Source organism: Gracilinanus agilis, chromosome 1, assembly GCF_016433145.1.
Source record: "Gracilinanus agilis isolate LMUSP501 chromosome 1, AgileGrace, whole genome shotgun sequence".
Lineage (NCBI taxonomy): Eukaryota > Metazoa > Chordata > Mammalia > Didelphimorphia > Didelphidae > Gracilinanus > Gracilinanus agilis.
The window spans coordinates 670,355,435-670,373,110 of NC_058130.1; the positions used below are offsets into that span (position 1 = coordinate 670,355,435).

At 41.0% G+C, this 17,676-nt stretch overlaps 1 protein-coding gene across 1 annotated transcript; it reads left to right on the forward strand.

The window, feature by feature from the left end:
* The first annotated feature begins 448 nt into the window (after nt 1–448).
* On the forward strand, nt 449–17,385 carry ZHX2 (zinc fingers and homeoboxes 2). The gene is made up of 2 exons (XM_044658278.1): nt 449–2,975; nt 17,091–17,385. The coding sequence occupies exon 1, from the start codon at nt 449–451 to the stop codon at nt 2,969–2,971; it is 2,523 nt and encodes an 840-aa protein (XP_044514213.1). The 3' UTR covers nt 2,972–2,975; nt 17,091–17,385.
* Nucleotides 17,386–17,676: the final 291 nt, after the last annotated feature.

Here is a 17,676-nt window from a genome sequence, read left to right on the forward strand (position 1 = left end):
TGAATATTATATTCCCTGTTCTTGCTTTGGATCCATTTTCTCCTTCCTTCCCACAGAACTGATTTTTTTTCATTCTTTTTTAGATCTCTCATCCCCAAAACTCTTTTGTGGTTACCTAGTTATTTGGAGTAGCAATTGGGATGGGTTATAGGAATAATTCAGATAAATACTTGCTCATTTTTTTAATTAAGTTCACTGTAAAGAGAGACTGACCCTGCATTTGTTCTTGCCCCACAGATATAATGTGGTCTGATGTATTTAGTGGATGAAGCTGATGAGAGCCATTTTTTGAGCTGAAATCCATCTGAAAACATAAACACCAGACTTGAACGTTCGAAGGAAGCCAAAGCCATTTCAAAAGTAAAGTCCTTCTGGATCATTCCCCGCATTTTACTGCTCCCCACCCCCCAACAATAACAATAAAGTAAGACATTGCACACCAGATACAATGGCAAGCAAGAGAAAGTCAACAACTCCGTGCATGGTCCGGACATCTCAAGTGATGGAACAGGAAGTGCCCGAAGATGCTGACAGAGGCAAAGATAAAGAAGTTGGAGCCCCCCAGGCTGACTCGGGTAAAGATGGTTGGACCACTGAGCCCGAGAGCTCTTCCAAAGAAAGTGAATTAATGGAGGTGAAGTCAGCTGTGGAGAATCAATCCAAAAAACTTCAGGGGGGTTACGAATGTAAATACTGCCCATACTCCACACAAAACCTGAACGAGTTCACAGAGCACGTGGACATGCAGCATCCTAATGTGATCCTCAACCCCCTCTATGTGTGTGCTGAATGCAACTTCACCACCAAAAAGTACGATTCCTTGTCCGACCACAATGCCAAGTTCCATCCCGGGGAGACAAACTTCAAGCTGAAGCTGATTAAACGCAATAACCAAACGGTTTTAGAACAGTCCATCGAAGGATCCAACCATGGTGTGACCGTGTGTGGCGGCAGCCTGGGGAGCGGCGACGGTGACCCCGGGATCTCAGTGAGTAAGACGCCGATCATGAAACTGGGGAAACCCAAAGCTGATGCCAAGAAGGCCCCCAGGAAACCAGAAGAAAGTGGTTCTGATAACCACATGGAAGGGAACACCACCGCCCGGGTGGTGACGGAGGCCGCCGAGGCCTTCGCCAGGCTTAATGGCATTGAGCTGCTCCAAGACTCCCTAGGGCACGTGATGCCTTCTGTACAGCTGCCACCAAATATTAATCTTGTCCCCAAGGTCCCCGTCCCATTGAATAGTACCAAATATAACTGTGCCCTGGACACCAATGCCACCATGATTAACTCCTTCAACAAGTTCCCTTACCCAACCCAAGCAGAATTGTCCTGGTTGACAGCTGCCTCCAAACATCCCGAGGAGCACATCCGAATCTGGTTTGCTACCCAGCGCTTGAAGCATGGTATAAGCTGGTCTCCAGAAGAGGTAGAAGAGGCGAGGAAGAAGATGTTTAATGGGACGATCCAGTCCGTCCCGCAGACTATCACTGTGCTGCCGGCTCAGCTGGCATCCACCAAGATGTCCCAGCCCATCATCCAGACCGCTTTACCTTGCCAGATCCTCGGCCAGACCAGTCTCGTTTTGACGCAGGTGACTAACGGATCGACAGTGTCGTGCTCCCCGATCACGCTTGCTGTCGCGGGGATGACCAATCACGGCCAGAAGAGACCTTTACCAAATCTCCAAGCAGCTCCAGAGCCCAAACGGGCCCACGTGGCCCAGGTTCCTGAGCCCCCACCAAAGGTAACCCCCGGCATACTGCCCACGACAAACGATCGGAAAAAGACAAAAGAGCAAATAGCGGAACTGAAGGCGAGCTTCCTCCAGAGTCAGTTTCCTGATGATGCAGAAGTCTACCGACTCATCGAGGTCACCGGCCTCTCCAGGAGTGAGATCAAGAAATGGTTCAGTGATCACAGATATAGGAGCCAAAGGGGCATCGTCCATATCACCAGCGAGTCCCTCGCCAAAGACCAGCTGGCCATTGCGGCCGCCCGGCATGGACGTTCCTACCATGCATACCCAGACTTTGCGCCACAGAAATTCAAAGAAAAAACACAGGGTCAGCTTAAAGTTCTGGAAGATAGTTTCATGAAAAGTTCTTTCCCCACCCAAGGAGAACTGGATCGACTCAGGTCTGAAACCAAGCTGAGCAGGAGAGAAATCGATACCTGGTTTTCAGAGAGGAGGAAGCTTAGGGACAGCATGGAGCAAGCTGTCCTAGACTCCATGGGATCCAGCAAAAAGAACAAAGAAGCGGTGGTCCCCAATGGCACATTATCTCGGCTGGACCAGCTTTCTAGCGTCCAGCTGGCCACTTCTCTCTCTAGCCCCTCTCCAGCTATGATGAAGAACCAGGAACAAATTCATCTTCTGAAGAGTACCTTTGCCAGAACCCAGTGGCCCACCCCACAGGAATATGACCAGTTAGCAGCAAAAACCGGTCTGATCAGAACTGAAATCGTGCGTTGGTTCAAAGAGAACAGATGTTCACTAAAGACTGGAACCTTAAAGTGGATCGATCAGTACCAACAGCAACATGCTGTGGATGGCCACAGTAACGAGTCCGTCCTGAGAAAGGCAACACCGCTCCTCACTGAAAGTCCAAAGAACGGGGGTGAGCTGGTTCAGCAATATTTCAAGGACCACAAAAAGCTGAGCGAAGAGGATTTGGACAAACTGGTGACCACGGCAAAAGTGGGTTGCGAAAAGGCCAAAGACTCCTTGCCAGGCAAGACAACAGAGACCGCTTTGGACAAATCTGAAGGTAACAGCCGGGATGGTCATGGCAGTGATGAGAATGAGGAGTCTGATGTTGTGGACTGGGTAGAGGTGACGGTTGGGGAGGACGATGGCGTCTCAGACTGTACAGACAGCTGGAGCCAAGCAGCGCCAGAGGGTCGAGCGGAGTTGACCAATTATGATTCTGATTCTGAAGGTGTAACTGAAGACACTGGCCACGTTTAGACAGGTAATTCAGCCCTGGAAATAGTGACTTGTCTAAATTACTCCTAGGCAAAGAGTCAGGCGGAAAAAGGAGGGAAATCGCTTGCATTATTTTTTTAAACCATCGATACGTTTCTGTTAGAGAAGATGGATGAGGGAGACGATGGGAGGTGTCCAATTTTTTAAATAATGGTTACACACTCACATATGTAAGTGTGTGTATATATACACGTATAACTAGGTAAATAAACATTCCGATCAATGTATAGAGATAGACGGATCTCTGGGTGGCACAGCGGATAGAGTGCCGGCCTCAAGTCGGGAAGAATCCTCTCCCAGAGCTAAAATCTACTTACTAGCTGTGTCCCTGGGCAGGTCACTTAAGCCTGTTTGCCTCGGTTTCCTCATCTGAACCATGAGCTGGAAAAGAAGGTAGCTAACTATTCCAGTATCTTTCCATTACGACAAGTCAGACATGACTGAAATGACTGAAAAACAACAGCCACAATAGAGATATAGACAGATATTATATATTTTATTAGACCTATGATTTAAATATACTTAATTATTGACAATATATCTTAAGAACTATTATGTTCATATTTGTTATATTTCTACGTAATAGACATCATATATTTATATGATATATAGTCTATAAATATAGTTTCTTTACTATATAAATAATAATGAAATATAGGACTAAGAATATTTAAATCCCAGGTCTGATAAAATATGTATTTTATATATATATATATATGTATGTATATATATATATACACACACACATATACATATATATATATAGCATATGCACACTTATCCACATCCATATACACCCACACATAGGAATGTCCCAAAAGCATTAGTGCTTTTTTAAGCTTATATTTAATATAATTGTATAAATGTCTGTGTGAGTATATACTTTTTTTAAGCAAACCTGAGATGTAGATAGAAAGATATAGTTATATAGATATATACTTTTAATAAATGTGTGTGTATATATAGATATACACTTTCTACCAGACCTATGATTTAAATATAGTTAACATTCTGGTTATTATTTAAAGTTGTTATTTAAAATATTAATTATATATATAATATATAACATACTATTTTATATATAGTGTATTAGTAAAAGTATATATGCACATATGTGGATGAGTGGGTGTATATTTCATGAGGGTAGGATGTTCTCAAGAAATATTTTATCAATGTAAATTGATACCTTCTTTAGAATTTGTAATGACACAGAGTAAGTCACTTCTCAGGGTCCCCTAGCCAGTACGTGTCAGAGACTGGACTTAAACCTGTCTCCTTGGCTCTGAAGGTGTCTGTCTGTCTGTCTGTCTCCTCTCTGTCTCTCTCTCCATCTCTCTCTCTCTCTCCCCCCATCTCCCCTTCTCATGTCTGTCTGTCTGTCTGTCTGTCTGTCTGTCTGTCTGTCTCTCTCTCTCTCTCTCTCTCTCTCTCGCTCTCTCTCGCTCTCTCTCTCCCCCCCATCTCCCCTTCTCATGTCTCTCTCTGACTCTCTCTGTCTGTCTGTCTGTCTGTCTCTCTCTCCCCCTTCATTCCTCCCCTTCTTTTCCTCCCTCCTACTTTTCTTATCTCAGCTCTCCCTGCCATGTTCCCTTCACACATACACACCCATATATACATTTAATTGGGACCGCTCAATTGCATACCCTTATTTACAAAGGCAAGATAATAACTAGCCATGGCTGCTATTTACCTATGAAATCAGTATTCTGCTCAATCTAAAGTCCCATATGCTTTCTTTCCTCTTTCCTTTTCTAGTGACAATTGTTAGAATCTATCCTGTATTTTGTGTCATCCACTGTTAAGCAAAGAACGAGAATGATGTTGTTTTTAAGAGTGGTACCTAGGATAGCTAGATGGGATTTAGAGTTATTTCCTTCAATCCACAGTGTTTTTAAACAGCTTTTAAAATACCTGGTTTATACTACAGAGTGGCATAGTTAAGTAACCATGTTCTACCTTGAGTCGGCCACCCATAACCCCTGCAAATCTAGACAAGATTGGTGTAATTTAGATGCGGGGAGCTACAAAAGGGGAGGCAAAGGGGGTAACCATAGTTACTAATGTCCATACCCTCCACATAATGGGCTTTCCCATGGAATCAGATTCAGGCTGATGCTTCTCAACAGGTCAGTGTAGATGGGGTCCCTCCTGTACCATCGCCAGCTTGGTGGTGAATGGAGAGGATACAGAGCAGGCAGAGGATATTTATGCACAGATATAAATCCACATTTTTCTTTGCAAGGCCAGCCCAGAACTAGGAAGGGGAGAATCCCTGTGGCTATGACTTTTCAGTTCCCCTAGGTCTCCCCAAACCCCCTTAAAAGGGAGCTTCATACATTTAATGGCATGTGAAAATCCCTGTGACACTTTTTAAGTATCTAAATGAAGAACCAGAGACATTCACTTCCCCTTAATGAATAAACTTGGGCAGGACTGAAAATGAGAGAGACGGGAAGCCAGCCGGCAAGCCCACCCACCCTCCCTTTGCTAGAGCAGCTTAATTAGCAACCAGCTGGCCAGTTTGAATTGCTCTGTTCTCCCTCCTCACTGTCCACCTTCTGGTGTAGGTGCTAACGGGTATTGAGTGAATGAGCAGTAATGGAGCCAACAGGCAGACACCCAGAGGAGAGGTGATAGAGGTGAGCTCGAATCAGCTCTCAGACTTGCCTGAGCTCTTTGAGAATTATTTTTTCCTTTCTCAGGCAGTTAAGTTACATCAGCAGATGCTACTGGGTGTTCGTGACAAATCTCTCTGAGAAAGAGAGACAGTGTTAGCCCAACCCACAGATCTCTTGAGCAGGGGGAAATGTTTCTTCAAAATGAGGTAGCGTTTTAAAAAATCATTAGCCAAAAGCGTTTCCTCCAAACTCACAGCCTCTTCTATTCTTTCAAATCCTTAAGACAAGTATATGTGGAATTTTTGTGGAGTTAGCTACAGTTTTCATTTATCACCTTAAGGTTTGAAAAGTGATTAATAGAGAAACAGATCTATCTCATAAGTACTCTTTTTAAAAAAAATTCAGTTATATATAGAAATAATTTTTGACAATTGTTTCTTGACAATTTAGAATTTGGATTTTCTCCCTTCCTATCTCCCCAACCTGGGGTGAATAATCTGATATAAATTATACCTGTACTTTCATGTAATATATATGTATATGCAATATGATGTATGCTCATGTCATGACAGAAGACACATATCCCATATACAGTAGAAATCTCATGAAGGAACTATAGTAGAAAGATGGCATGCTTTGATCTGTACTCAGATGCACACAGTTCCATCTTTGGCTGTGGATTGCATTTTCATCATGAGACCCTTGTGATTATCTTGGAACCTTCCTTCACTGATAATGATTTAGTCCTTTGTAGTTGATTGTCGTCTAATATTTCTGTTATATTTCTTTAACTGTCTACACTGTTCTGGTTCTGCTCACTCCATTTGCATCAGTTCGTAGAAGTCTTTCTGGTTTTTCTGAACTTATCCTGTTCATCGTTCCTTATGGCACAATAGTATTCCATTACAACCATATACCACAACTTGATTCATTCATTCCCCAAGTGATGGCAACCTTCTTTGCTACTGCAAAAAGAATTGCTAAAAATATTTTGGTACATTATTATTAGGTCCTTTCCCCTTATCTCTGATCTCTTTGGGATCCAGACCCAGTAGTGGTTGTTACTGGGTCAAACAGTATAGATAGTTTTATGAAATTTTTTTTTTGTTTTCCATGGCAAGTAAATTTAGGAATAAAGTCAGACCAAAATAAGTGGAGAAATATTAACTTGCTCATGATTAGATTGTGCTAATTATAAAAATGATATTAACTCCCTAAATTAATTCATGTATTCAGTACCACATCAATCAGACTTCTAAAAGATTACAGATTTCTAAAAGAAAAATCCAGGGGTAGCCATGTAGCATAGTGGATAGAACTTCAGCCTTGAAGTTGGGAGGACCTGGTTTCAAAAGTGATCTCAGACACTTCTTAGCTATGTGATCTCATGAACAAGTCACTTAACCCTAATTGCCTAGCTCTTGCTGTTCCTCTGCCTTAGAATTGGTACCAAGACCTAAGGTAAGGAATTTTTTTTGTTGTTTTTAAAAAGAAAAGAAAAGAAAAATACAGAAATCCTTAACAGGTAGAAGCTAGTTCTAGTAGGTGTTCATTCAGAATTGGAGTATAAGTCTTATGACTTTTTTTTAACCCTTCTGTACCTCAAAGTTGCTGTCTTCTACTGGAACTTCCTTCTGTTTTGTAGCAGGCTCATGCTGGCTTTCATTAAATGCTTTCTGGTCCTGGACTTCAAAATTATTCCCCCCATGCCCAGTCCTTCCATTTCCACCCCAATTCCTTTTGTTTCAGCTTCCATTATGAGTATTATTTTCCCACTAAAGCTCCTCAAGGGTAGAAGACTGTCTTTCCTTTTGCTTGTATTTATATCCCCATCACTTAATGCAGCTCCTGGCACATTTGTTGTTGCTCAGTCATTCCAGGCATATCTGATTCTTTGTGAATCCTTTTGAGGTTTTCATAGCAAAGATACTGGAGTAGTTTCCAATTCCTTCTCCAGCTCATTTAACATTTGTGGAAGCTGAGGCAAGCAGGGTTAAATGACTTGCCCAGGTTCTCACAGCTAGTGTCTAATGCCCAATTTGAACTCGGGAAGATGATTCTTCTGACTCCAAGCCCATCACTCTTTCCCCCAGTGTCACCTCTAATAAAAGGAAGTACTCTAACAATCAGATCTCTCCAGTAGTAAAATCAAGAATCTCAGGATGTTCTCAGTTCATATGGATAGATGACAATACTGTCTTGGGGATGTTGTAGAACCCATTCAAAAAATTACAAATTCCTTATAAAAGGAATTTCCAATGAGATTGGACTCAATGAATTCCAAAAAGACCACCCTCTTGAATTCAAATCTTTTTGCCTCATAAGTCTTTCTTTTCCCTGTACTATAAAGCCTTTCATCTTAAAAAGTGCTCTTTTGATCCTCCAAATAATCCTGTAAGATAAGTAGGACAGGGATTATCCCCATTTTACAGAGCCTGGCACTGAGACAGATAGCAGTAGGTGATAGATCAGTGCTCTTTGGCAGTTGATTCACAGAACTTCTCTTGGACTATTTCCTTATCTGTGAGAAGACAATATCTGAGGTCTTTTCCACTTCTGATCTGATGTAATTCTAAATTTTCAACAACTTTAAGCCTGTAGGGCATTTATACAAAGAGATGAGCCCAGACCAAGTTAAAACCAGGGAGACTTTGAAAGAAATATGTGACATCTCTCCCTCAAAAAAAGATTTGTGGGAAGCATGGAAATTTTAGGCACAGCGATGGATGCAGAGATTTCAGAGAAACATGATCTTCCATGCCCTCATTTTGTTGGCTCTCACCAGCATGGTGCCTCCTCTCTCCCTTCAGTCCTGACCCACCTATCTGGGTCTTCTTCTCCCTAAAAATTCTTCCTGGCAGCTCCAGGTAAGAAAGTGGGCTTAGAGACTGCATTCTGCTTTCCAGGCTCTCTCTTCTTCCTGCTGGTGTCTGACTTCGGATATAAGTGAAGCAGTTACCGAGGGCTTTGAGAACTTTTCCTGGTGGTCATGCACCATTCTCAAGTGCCTGAATTCTACTATGTTGCCTTTTAAGCCACCCAGCAGGATTCTTTCGAACAGCAAGAGGGATGCTAGTTGAGATGTGCCATGTGCGGGGGGCCTCTGTTCATGTATATGTTTGGATCCCCTGCCTGGAACTTGGGCGCATTAAGGGGGAAATCTAACTTGTAGAAGAGGTTGGGTTGGGTTTTTACTTTGGGGTAAGCATATTTTCCTTTGTTTTTTATACCATCACATTTTAGTGCCTCTAATTTAGAGACAAGTGCTACTAATTTAATTCAATTTCCCCCAAACCATTTATTAAAGGGAAATGGATCTCACTGTGTAATCTGTAGATTCTTAGATGCCAGTGTAGCATAAAGAACAGTCTGGGAGGGGAAGTAGCCTTGCAGTGGGTGACCTGAATAGAGAGGACAGACCACCCATAGATGATGCAGTCATAGTGTTACAGAAGCAAGCCCATCCTCTGATATCTCCCCCGTAAGACCTGAGTTCAAATTTGGCCCCAGATATTTATAAGTAGTATGACCCTGAGTAAGTCTCTTAACCTCTGTTTTCCTCAGTTTCTTAATCTATAAAATGTGCATTGCTACTAGCACCTGCTTTCCAGGATTGATGTGAGAGAATCAAATGTAATCATAATCCTAAAACACTTAACACATAATAATGGCTTATATAAATATGTAATGGTCATATATAATTATTATTATTAATCAAATATTTATTCTATATCGTTATTTAAGACATGTTCTTACATATTGCCAACAAAAATATTCATTTTTAAAACTGAATCCCACACCCTAATAGCTATGTAGCCTTGGGTAATTCATTTAAGTTCTGTATGCCTTAGTTTCCTCATCTATACAAATGAAATAATAATAGGTAATTTTATAGGTAATTTTTATTTTACTTTGTTTAGGTTATCAATTTATAAATTATAAATATACATATCAAATTATAAATATGTATAGATAATATTTATGCTTTCTCCCCAAATGGGTTGCAGTGAAGATCAAATAAAATAATAGAATGTAATAGGAAGACACACAAAATTCACATATAAAAATGGAAGCTGCTGCTCTCAGATAAGGAAAATTTAATCTTTTCCTGGGGGCCTCTGCCCCCTGTCCATCCCTTCCCTCACGGGCCTGGCCTTCTGATAGGAGAATAAGTGGCCTCCTCCTCTATTGGCATTTGGTAGTGACGGCCTCCCTGGGAGCTCTTGGCTGCCATTGTCCCAGTTCTTCCAACCCCCTCATTTACCTCCCCCCATCCTGTGGCTCCTGCCTCATTCATTGTTGCTCCCTTCAGAAAGCTCCCAGAAGAAACAGAGCCTAAATGCTGAGATGCAGGGGCGTAGCTGTTAGCGCACTGAATTACCCACAAACATCATCTGTGATTTTTTGCAAAAGGAAAAAAAACAAAGTTCCATTCCAGACATAGTTTCTCCCCTGCCTCCTTTCTGACCTTCTGATCGGGTAAACAGAGAGCCCTTTTCAGCTTTTTTCATGCTAACTTGCAGGCGGGGAGGCTAGCGTTTGCTTCAGTGCACATCCAAGGAGGCTGAGAACCTCCTCACGTCCTCACCTGGCAGAGGGTGAGGGGGCACGCAGGGGGTCCCAGAAGGGGCATGCTGGGACCTTTCCGGGCAGTTTGCAGAGACAGAGTTTTCAAGCTGGTTTTTGCTTGGCCTGAGAGCAAGTATATCTGTGAAGCATTGGGGAAAGGGTTCAACTTCAGATTAACTTGGATTTCTGGTGGGCTTCTGTTCCCTGATACTTTACCAACATAGTCCAAAGTAGAATTCTACACCCAACATCAGAAGCAGAAGGGGCCTTCAGGGTCATCAAAGTAAATTAGGGATTCTCAGTCTGAGGCCCTCGAACCTGTTTTGTGGTCTTTACTATTTTGATGACTATATTTTTTTCCTTTTTTAAAAAGTTAGGATTTTTTATTTTAATAAATTTCTACAACAGTTTTTTCAAAGTTATGCAGTCCACATTGTCTCCCTTCCTTCTTCCCTCCTCTCTCCCATTTGATGACTGTATTTCAACGTAATTCATTTCCTTTTTAATCAATTCTGTTTTATTTTACTCATTTAAAAACATCAACCTGAAAAAAAATTACCATAGCGTTCTCCAGACCCCTAAAGGGGGCCAGGACACAAAAAAGTTTAAGAAGTGCTGCTCAAGTTCAATCTGCACCTGCCTGAATGCGAATCCCATTATATAATCTAATCTTAGAAAAAACCTTTAGGTAGCAACAAGGTGACTCAAGGAATGGAGAGCCAGACCTAGAGATGGGAAGTCCTGGCTTCAGATGTGACCTCAGATACTTCCTAGCTGTGTGACCCTGGGCAAGTCACTTCACCCCCATTGCCTAGCCTTTACCACTCTTCTGCCTTGGAACAATTGCTCAATATTGATTCTAAGACAGCTTAGTGTAAAGGCTTTTTTTTAAAACACCTTTCATATAAGAGTTTTAACCTTTTTTCATACCATGAACCCTTTTAGTATTCTGTATGAGGCCTATTCTCTGAAATAAGATTTTTAAGGGACTAAAATGAAATACATAAAATTACAAGGAAAACCATTTATATTGAAATATAATCTTAAAATTAAAAAATTAAAAACCCAAGGTCCCAGGTCCTAGGCTAAGAACCCTGTGTCCTTAAATGATTTTTTGCGTGTATGTGCCAACATTAAACCTGAGAAACATTTCTATTCTTCAGCCGAGCAGTGAGAAGAAGCCATGATCTGCGCCCCTCTAGAAACTTAGCTTCATTTCATAGTCTTGGTATTTATTAGCAACTTGGGAGTTTGCTAAAATCCAGTCCAGCCTCGGAATCATATCAAGCTTCAACCTTCTTGCAATAAATGAAATCAGGAGGAAAAAAAGGACATTTCAGCTAAGTGGAATGCTCAGAGGTGCAAAAAAATAGGCTTTCTATGTCCCCAAACTACAAAAACATTATTTCACTGAATTTGATCATTAGATATTACAGGACTAAATGTAAGTATTTGCAAAAAAAAAAAAAAAAAAAGAACCCACCATGAAAATAATTGCTACTCATGCCCCAAGATCAGTCACTGAGGAAACAGGAAAAACTTGATAAAAATTCTCCAAATCAAACTCAACTTACACTCCAGCGTCTGATGCCTCATCATAGTATGGACTGACTCCTGGGTATAGGCTTCGCCAGTGAAGTGTAAGCTCTACGTTCTAGAAGGGCTTTCGTGATGGCCCCCTTCACCATTCACATCTGTTTTCTGAGAGCCAAGTTAGCTAGCTACAGCGGAGAAGCCCGGCGTCAGCAGACAGGCCGCGTGATAATGAATTGGGGGGGAACCATGGCAACACCATGAAGCAGAGCAAAACAAAACTGGCCTTCATCCCTGTGTGGCCCTCACTCCATTTCTGAGGTGACACTGGGAGATAAGCAAAGGGTACCGAGAATCACCGGTTTTAAACCATCGATAAAATTTTAATTTATTTGTATTCTAAATCTGAGATCCTTGTCCAAGAAATGGACATATTGCTGGTGGAACAGAATCAAATCAAGCTTAACTTTCTTGCTATAAATGAAACCAGGAGAAATAAGAAATTTTTAGCTAAATGGAAAGCTGATTCATAGGTGCCTCAAGAGAGGTAAAGAATAGGTTTTCTATACCCAAAAACTACAACAAACATTATTTCATTGGATTCAGCCATCACATATTATAGGACAAAATGTAGGCATTTGCTCCCCTTTTCCGCCCAAAAAAGACCACCATGAAAATAATTACAACTTATGCCCCAATATCAGTCACTGAGAATCAAGAAGAACTTGATAAAAATCCTCTGAATCAAACTCAATTTATACCCAGATATATGGTGACTTTAGTGCAAAGTTAGAAAGAATTGAGGATAGAGAAAATATATTGGGAGTGCCTGGTTCAGGAAGAAGGAATAAAAAAAAAGCCACAGATTTGAATGTTCCACGAAAATTGCATGCCACTAAGGTAGCGTGAATGCTTTTTTCCTTCAAAGACTCTGGTGCTGCAGATAGCGGGCAATGCGTCAGTGGTCAGTGCTGAGCACCAGCTGGGTGCCAGGCACTGGCCTGAGTACTGAGGGTGCAAAAAGACAGCCCCTGCCTTCAAGGAGGTGGCAGTCTACAGATGGGCATCTCTGATCCACTTAGATGAAGGGGATTCCCAAAGAGAGGAGATCACACGTCTGCTTGTGTATTGGAGAAAGGGGATGCCCTCCCTTCCATAGGTTGTCCAGACTCCCCTCTGCAAGATACTGACATCTTGGTAAGATGGAAAGAACGTTTATTCTGGAGTCAGAGATCTTGGCTTCATGGTCAGCCCTGGCCTTGGCATTAGGAAGAACCAAGTTCAAATTTGGCTAAGACACTTGCTAGCTCTGTGACTCTGGGCAAGTTGTGTAACCTCTGTTTGCTTCAGTTTCCTCGGCTATAAAATGGGTATTTTATATATTTTCTGGTTTCCCCTCCTTTTCCAGTCCCAAACCCAACCCAACCAGGAATAGCCTCCATAACAGAGGTGTCCAGTATGCCCCACAACACTCCACTTGAAACAGTTAAAAATGTAACTGGGAAATAGTAAACAAAATAAATAAAAGTATCGTAGAACATAATGTGATTATGGGGCACTTAGATGGCACAGTGTATAGAGTACTGGCCCTGGAGTCAAGAAGATGCATCTTTCCGAGTTCAAATCTGGCCTCAGACCCGTATTAGCTGTGTGACCCTGGGCAAGTCACTTTAGCCTGTTTGCCTCCATTTCTTCATCTGTAAAATGAGCTGGAGAAGGAAATGGTAAACCACTCCAGTATCTCTGCTAAAAACCCCAAATGGGATCACAAAAATCAGACACAATAAAACTGAACAAAAATTCACTACTTTCCTTAGCAGATCATTCCACTTTGGAACAACACTCATTTGTTAGGAATTTTTTCTTTACTGAAACCTTTCCCATACTCTACCTCATTTATTTTCTCCAACTCCACAAAGTAACTAGTACAAGCAGTACTCTCATTTTATAAATGAGGAAGCCTTCCAGAGGAGTAAAAATCGCCCCTCACTAATAGATGGGTATCAGAACCTGGGGGCCTGATCCCAAATGTTCTAAATCTAAATGCACTGCCCTTGGCGTTATGCCACACCTTCTTCCTCCACTGTATCACTTTGAATTGGCCATTCCCTGGCAAGAGATACTTAATGAATGGGTTCACTTTGGGGCTAAACAGAATGGGAGAGAATGTCTCCAGAGGCCAGAACCCAGCATGCTCAGCTCGCTTGGCTGCATTGTGAACTTCAGAAAATAGCACAGGTTATTTTTACCTACCTAGATAATGGACCCCGCAGACCCTCTTCTGTTAATAATGCACCATATGTGAACACTCTATCAATTGTGCAGTTTTGCAAACATTCCTGATACAATATAAGGTAAAATTATTTTTCAAGCCTAACAACCAGCCTGATTTGTGAGACATTTCCAAATAATTTTCAATTAACCTTTGATACAGGAAACCATAAATAGAATCTAATAAAAAAAAACTAACCATCTCTAGATTATCCCTCAACCAACTTTATTGTTTTTCCTCTATTAATGCCTTCTGTCAATTATACTGCAGTCCCATAAAGCCTTCCCTTATTACAGCAGCAAACAAGTACGATAAAACTTAACACCAAATCTGTTAGTATAGGTGACATTCTGTACCCACAGACTCCCATCTCTTCACAGATTGGAGGGAAATGCATTACATCCTCTATTCTTTGTAACCAAAACTGGGCATTGAATGGAATCTCGTTTTTGGTATCTTTTCATTTTCATTTTTATAGCCATAATGTATATTCTGTTGAGTTCTGTTTCCTTAATTCCACATCCAGCCATTTGAGTATTCCCCATATTTCTCAGAAATCCTTCTCTGTGTTGTGTCCTATGGTTCAATAATAGCCTGTCATATTCTTAGCCTACAGGTTTTTTTTCAACTATTCCCCAAACAAAAAAGCACTGATTTTGTATCCAATTTGTTTGTTTTTTACTACCATAGAAAATACAAGTATAACTATTTTGCTAGATACTGGACTTTCTATACCTCCTTGCAAATATGTGCTCTCTCTTGGATGAATAGATGGATGGATGGATGGAGAGAGGGATGGATAGATGGATAAATAGACAGATGGATAGTGGTGGGTATAAGGAAATAGACAAGATGGATGGATGGATGGATGGATGGATGGATGGATGGATGGATGGATGGATAGATAGATAGATAGATAGATAGATAGATAGATAGATAGATAGATAGATAGATAGATAGAAAGATAGATAGATAGATAGATAGATAGATAGATAGATAGATAGATAGATAGATAGATAGATAGATAGAAAGAAAGAAAGATAGATAGATAGATAGATAGATAGATAGATAGATAGATAGATAGATAGATAGATAGATGATAGATACTTAGATGAGACAGACATAGATAATAGATAGAAGATAGATACTTCAATGAGAGATAATAGAGATAAATAGAAGATAAACAGATATTTAGATGATAGATCTCTGTAGAAACATATATACATGTGTTGTGTATGTATCACTAGATCAAAGTGTCTAATAATTGCTAGCATTTGTAGAGTTTTTTAAAATTTGCAAATCTTAACCATAATACTTTATATGTGTTACCTCCTTTGATCATCCCAACTACCCTGAAAGATGCTGTTATTATCTACATTTTACAGCTGAGGAAAGTGCTAATAAGTAACTGAGGGGGAAATTTGAACTCAGATCTTCCTGACTCCACATCCAGAACTGTATCCAAAAGACCATCTTGCTGAGATGTAAACAATTTAGTGGCATTTCCTGCATAATTCCATGTTTTTTCCAGAAAAGTTGGACCAGCTTAGGTTTCACTCCTGGTATTACTGATGTGCCTATCTTCCCACAGCCCCTCCAGCACTGTTTCTATCTTTTATTATCTTGGCCAACCCCTGACCTCCTTGAAATGAATAATCGTAACTCCCTTGGTCCTTATTCTCAAGCCCTCTTTTAGCTACTTGCTCTTGCTCTGCTGGAATTGAGAAAGAGCAGCAAACTTTTGCTCAAAAGACATTTAAAAAGGAGAAGAAGAAGGTGGCAAAGGAGAAGCCAAAAACTCAGTATTGTATACATGTTAAAAATTGCCCAACAAAAAGTGGTTATTCCCTACTGAAGCTAATCCAGTAAACAGTTAAGGTCTTGCTTTGAGTAACTTATTAGGTATCTGAAGTTGAAATACAACCCAATACTACAAACATTAAATGCCACTGTGTATAATTATAAAGCTTAGAGTTGATTTTTGAAAGGCTTTTTAGTAGAGGTATGTCACACCACAAGTAGCTACAACACAATATGAAATGATAAGTGCACAACCACTATATGAGATGGAAGGCAGACAACATGCAGTAAGAGTTTACTATGTGCCAGGTTCTGTGCAAAATGCATTATAAATATCTCATTTGATCCTCACAACAGCCTTGGGAAGTAGATGCTAATATTATGTCCATTTTATAGTTGAGGAAAACTGAAGGAGACAGAGGTCGAATGACTTGCCCAGGATCACACAGCCAGGAAGTATTTGAGACAGAATTTGAACTCAGTTCTCCCTAATTCCAGGCCCAGCCCTGCATCCCCTAACTGTCATATTCTATCAATTCCCTTAATTAAGTGACTTAACCTCTCCAGGCCTCATTTTCCTCATTTATAAAATGGATGTCTTGGATTAGACAACCTCTAAGGGCCCTTTCGGCTGTTGATCTGGGATCCTGATCTAATTATTCTGAATCCTGTCACCTAGACTCTACCTTCTCAACCCTTGGTGTTGAGTTCAGTCCTTTCAGTTGGATCTGACTCTTTGTGACTCCATTTGGCAAAGATTTTAGAGTAGTTTGCCATTTCCTTCTCCGGCTCATTTTACAGGTGAGGAAACTGAGGCAAACAGTTTTGTGACTTGCCCAGGGTCACCTAGCCAGTAAGTCTCTGAGGCTGGATTTGGACTCAGAAAGATGAGTCTGTCTGACTCCAGACCCAGCATTTATTTACCATTCCACCAGGCTGTCCATTATTATTCACAATTAGCGCCATCCAGAAATGGAACAAACTGCCTTGGGAATTGGTGGATTTTTCTTCTCTCAAAAGTCTTCAAGTGAAAGCTGGATGGCCATTTGTTGGTGATGTCGTAGAAAGGAAATATATTCCAATACAGGTGGGTCCAGACAGCCCCCCGAGGACCTTTCCAAACTTTTGATACTGTGGAAAGTCTTGAAATCAGTTTTGGTTTTTTTTTCTGTCCCCAAGAAGAATCTGGAAGGGGTTCAGCTTGGAAAATCAGCAAAGAGACTTGATAACTCTCTTCCCTATGAATGATGGGCAGCTCGCTGATACTTTCTCCTTGTCCTTTTTGTTGTTGTTTTGTTTCTTTCTCCAGGAAAACCAGTCAGACCTACTGTCCCAGTCATTAGTGGGGCTCTGTCTTTGAAGAGAGCAGAGAACTTCACTCTTCCTGCCTTTGGACAAGATTGCCAAGGACCGATGACTCCAAGTTGAACTGCTCTGGCGTCTGCCTCTCCATGGCCTCCATTCTCAAGGAGCACTCATCGGATGGAATTGTTCATAGTGCCAAAGTCCTACTACTGCATTTTCAAAGGGTCCTTGTAAATAGATTGCTCCTCCCTTCCCCTGCCTCACTCCCCCCTCTTCCGTGCCCCCAATCTCTTGCGATACTGGAATCGATTTGTACAACGTGGCCATTTTGTTACCTTTTTAAATCGGCTCGAGTTACTTTTACAGATCATACATTTGCAAGGTTTTTTGGGGGAGGCTGGTAATGTGTGCTTTTTTTTTTCTTTCTCTTCCTTTTTTTTCTTGGTTTTTGTTTTTTAGAATTAGCAACCACTATATCTGCATCTGGGTTTGGGGGGGATTCTCATTATTTTGTTTAATTTTTTTTAGACCTAGTTTGGAATTGGAGATTTTCCAATGGGGTGTGCGGAGAAATCTCCTTTTAGTTTATC

Coding starts and splice junctions, on each gene's coding strand:
- ZHX2 (XM_044658278.1), top strand. CDS start 449: ATGGCAAGCAAGAGAAAGTCAACAACTCCGTGCATGGTCCGGACATCT.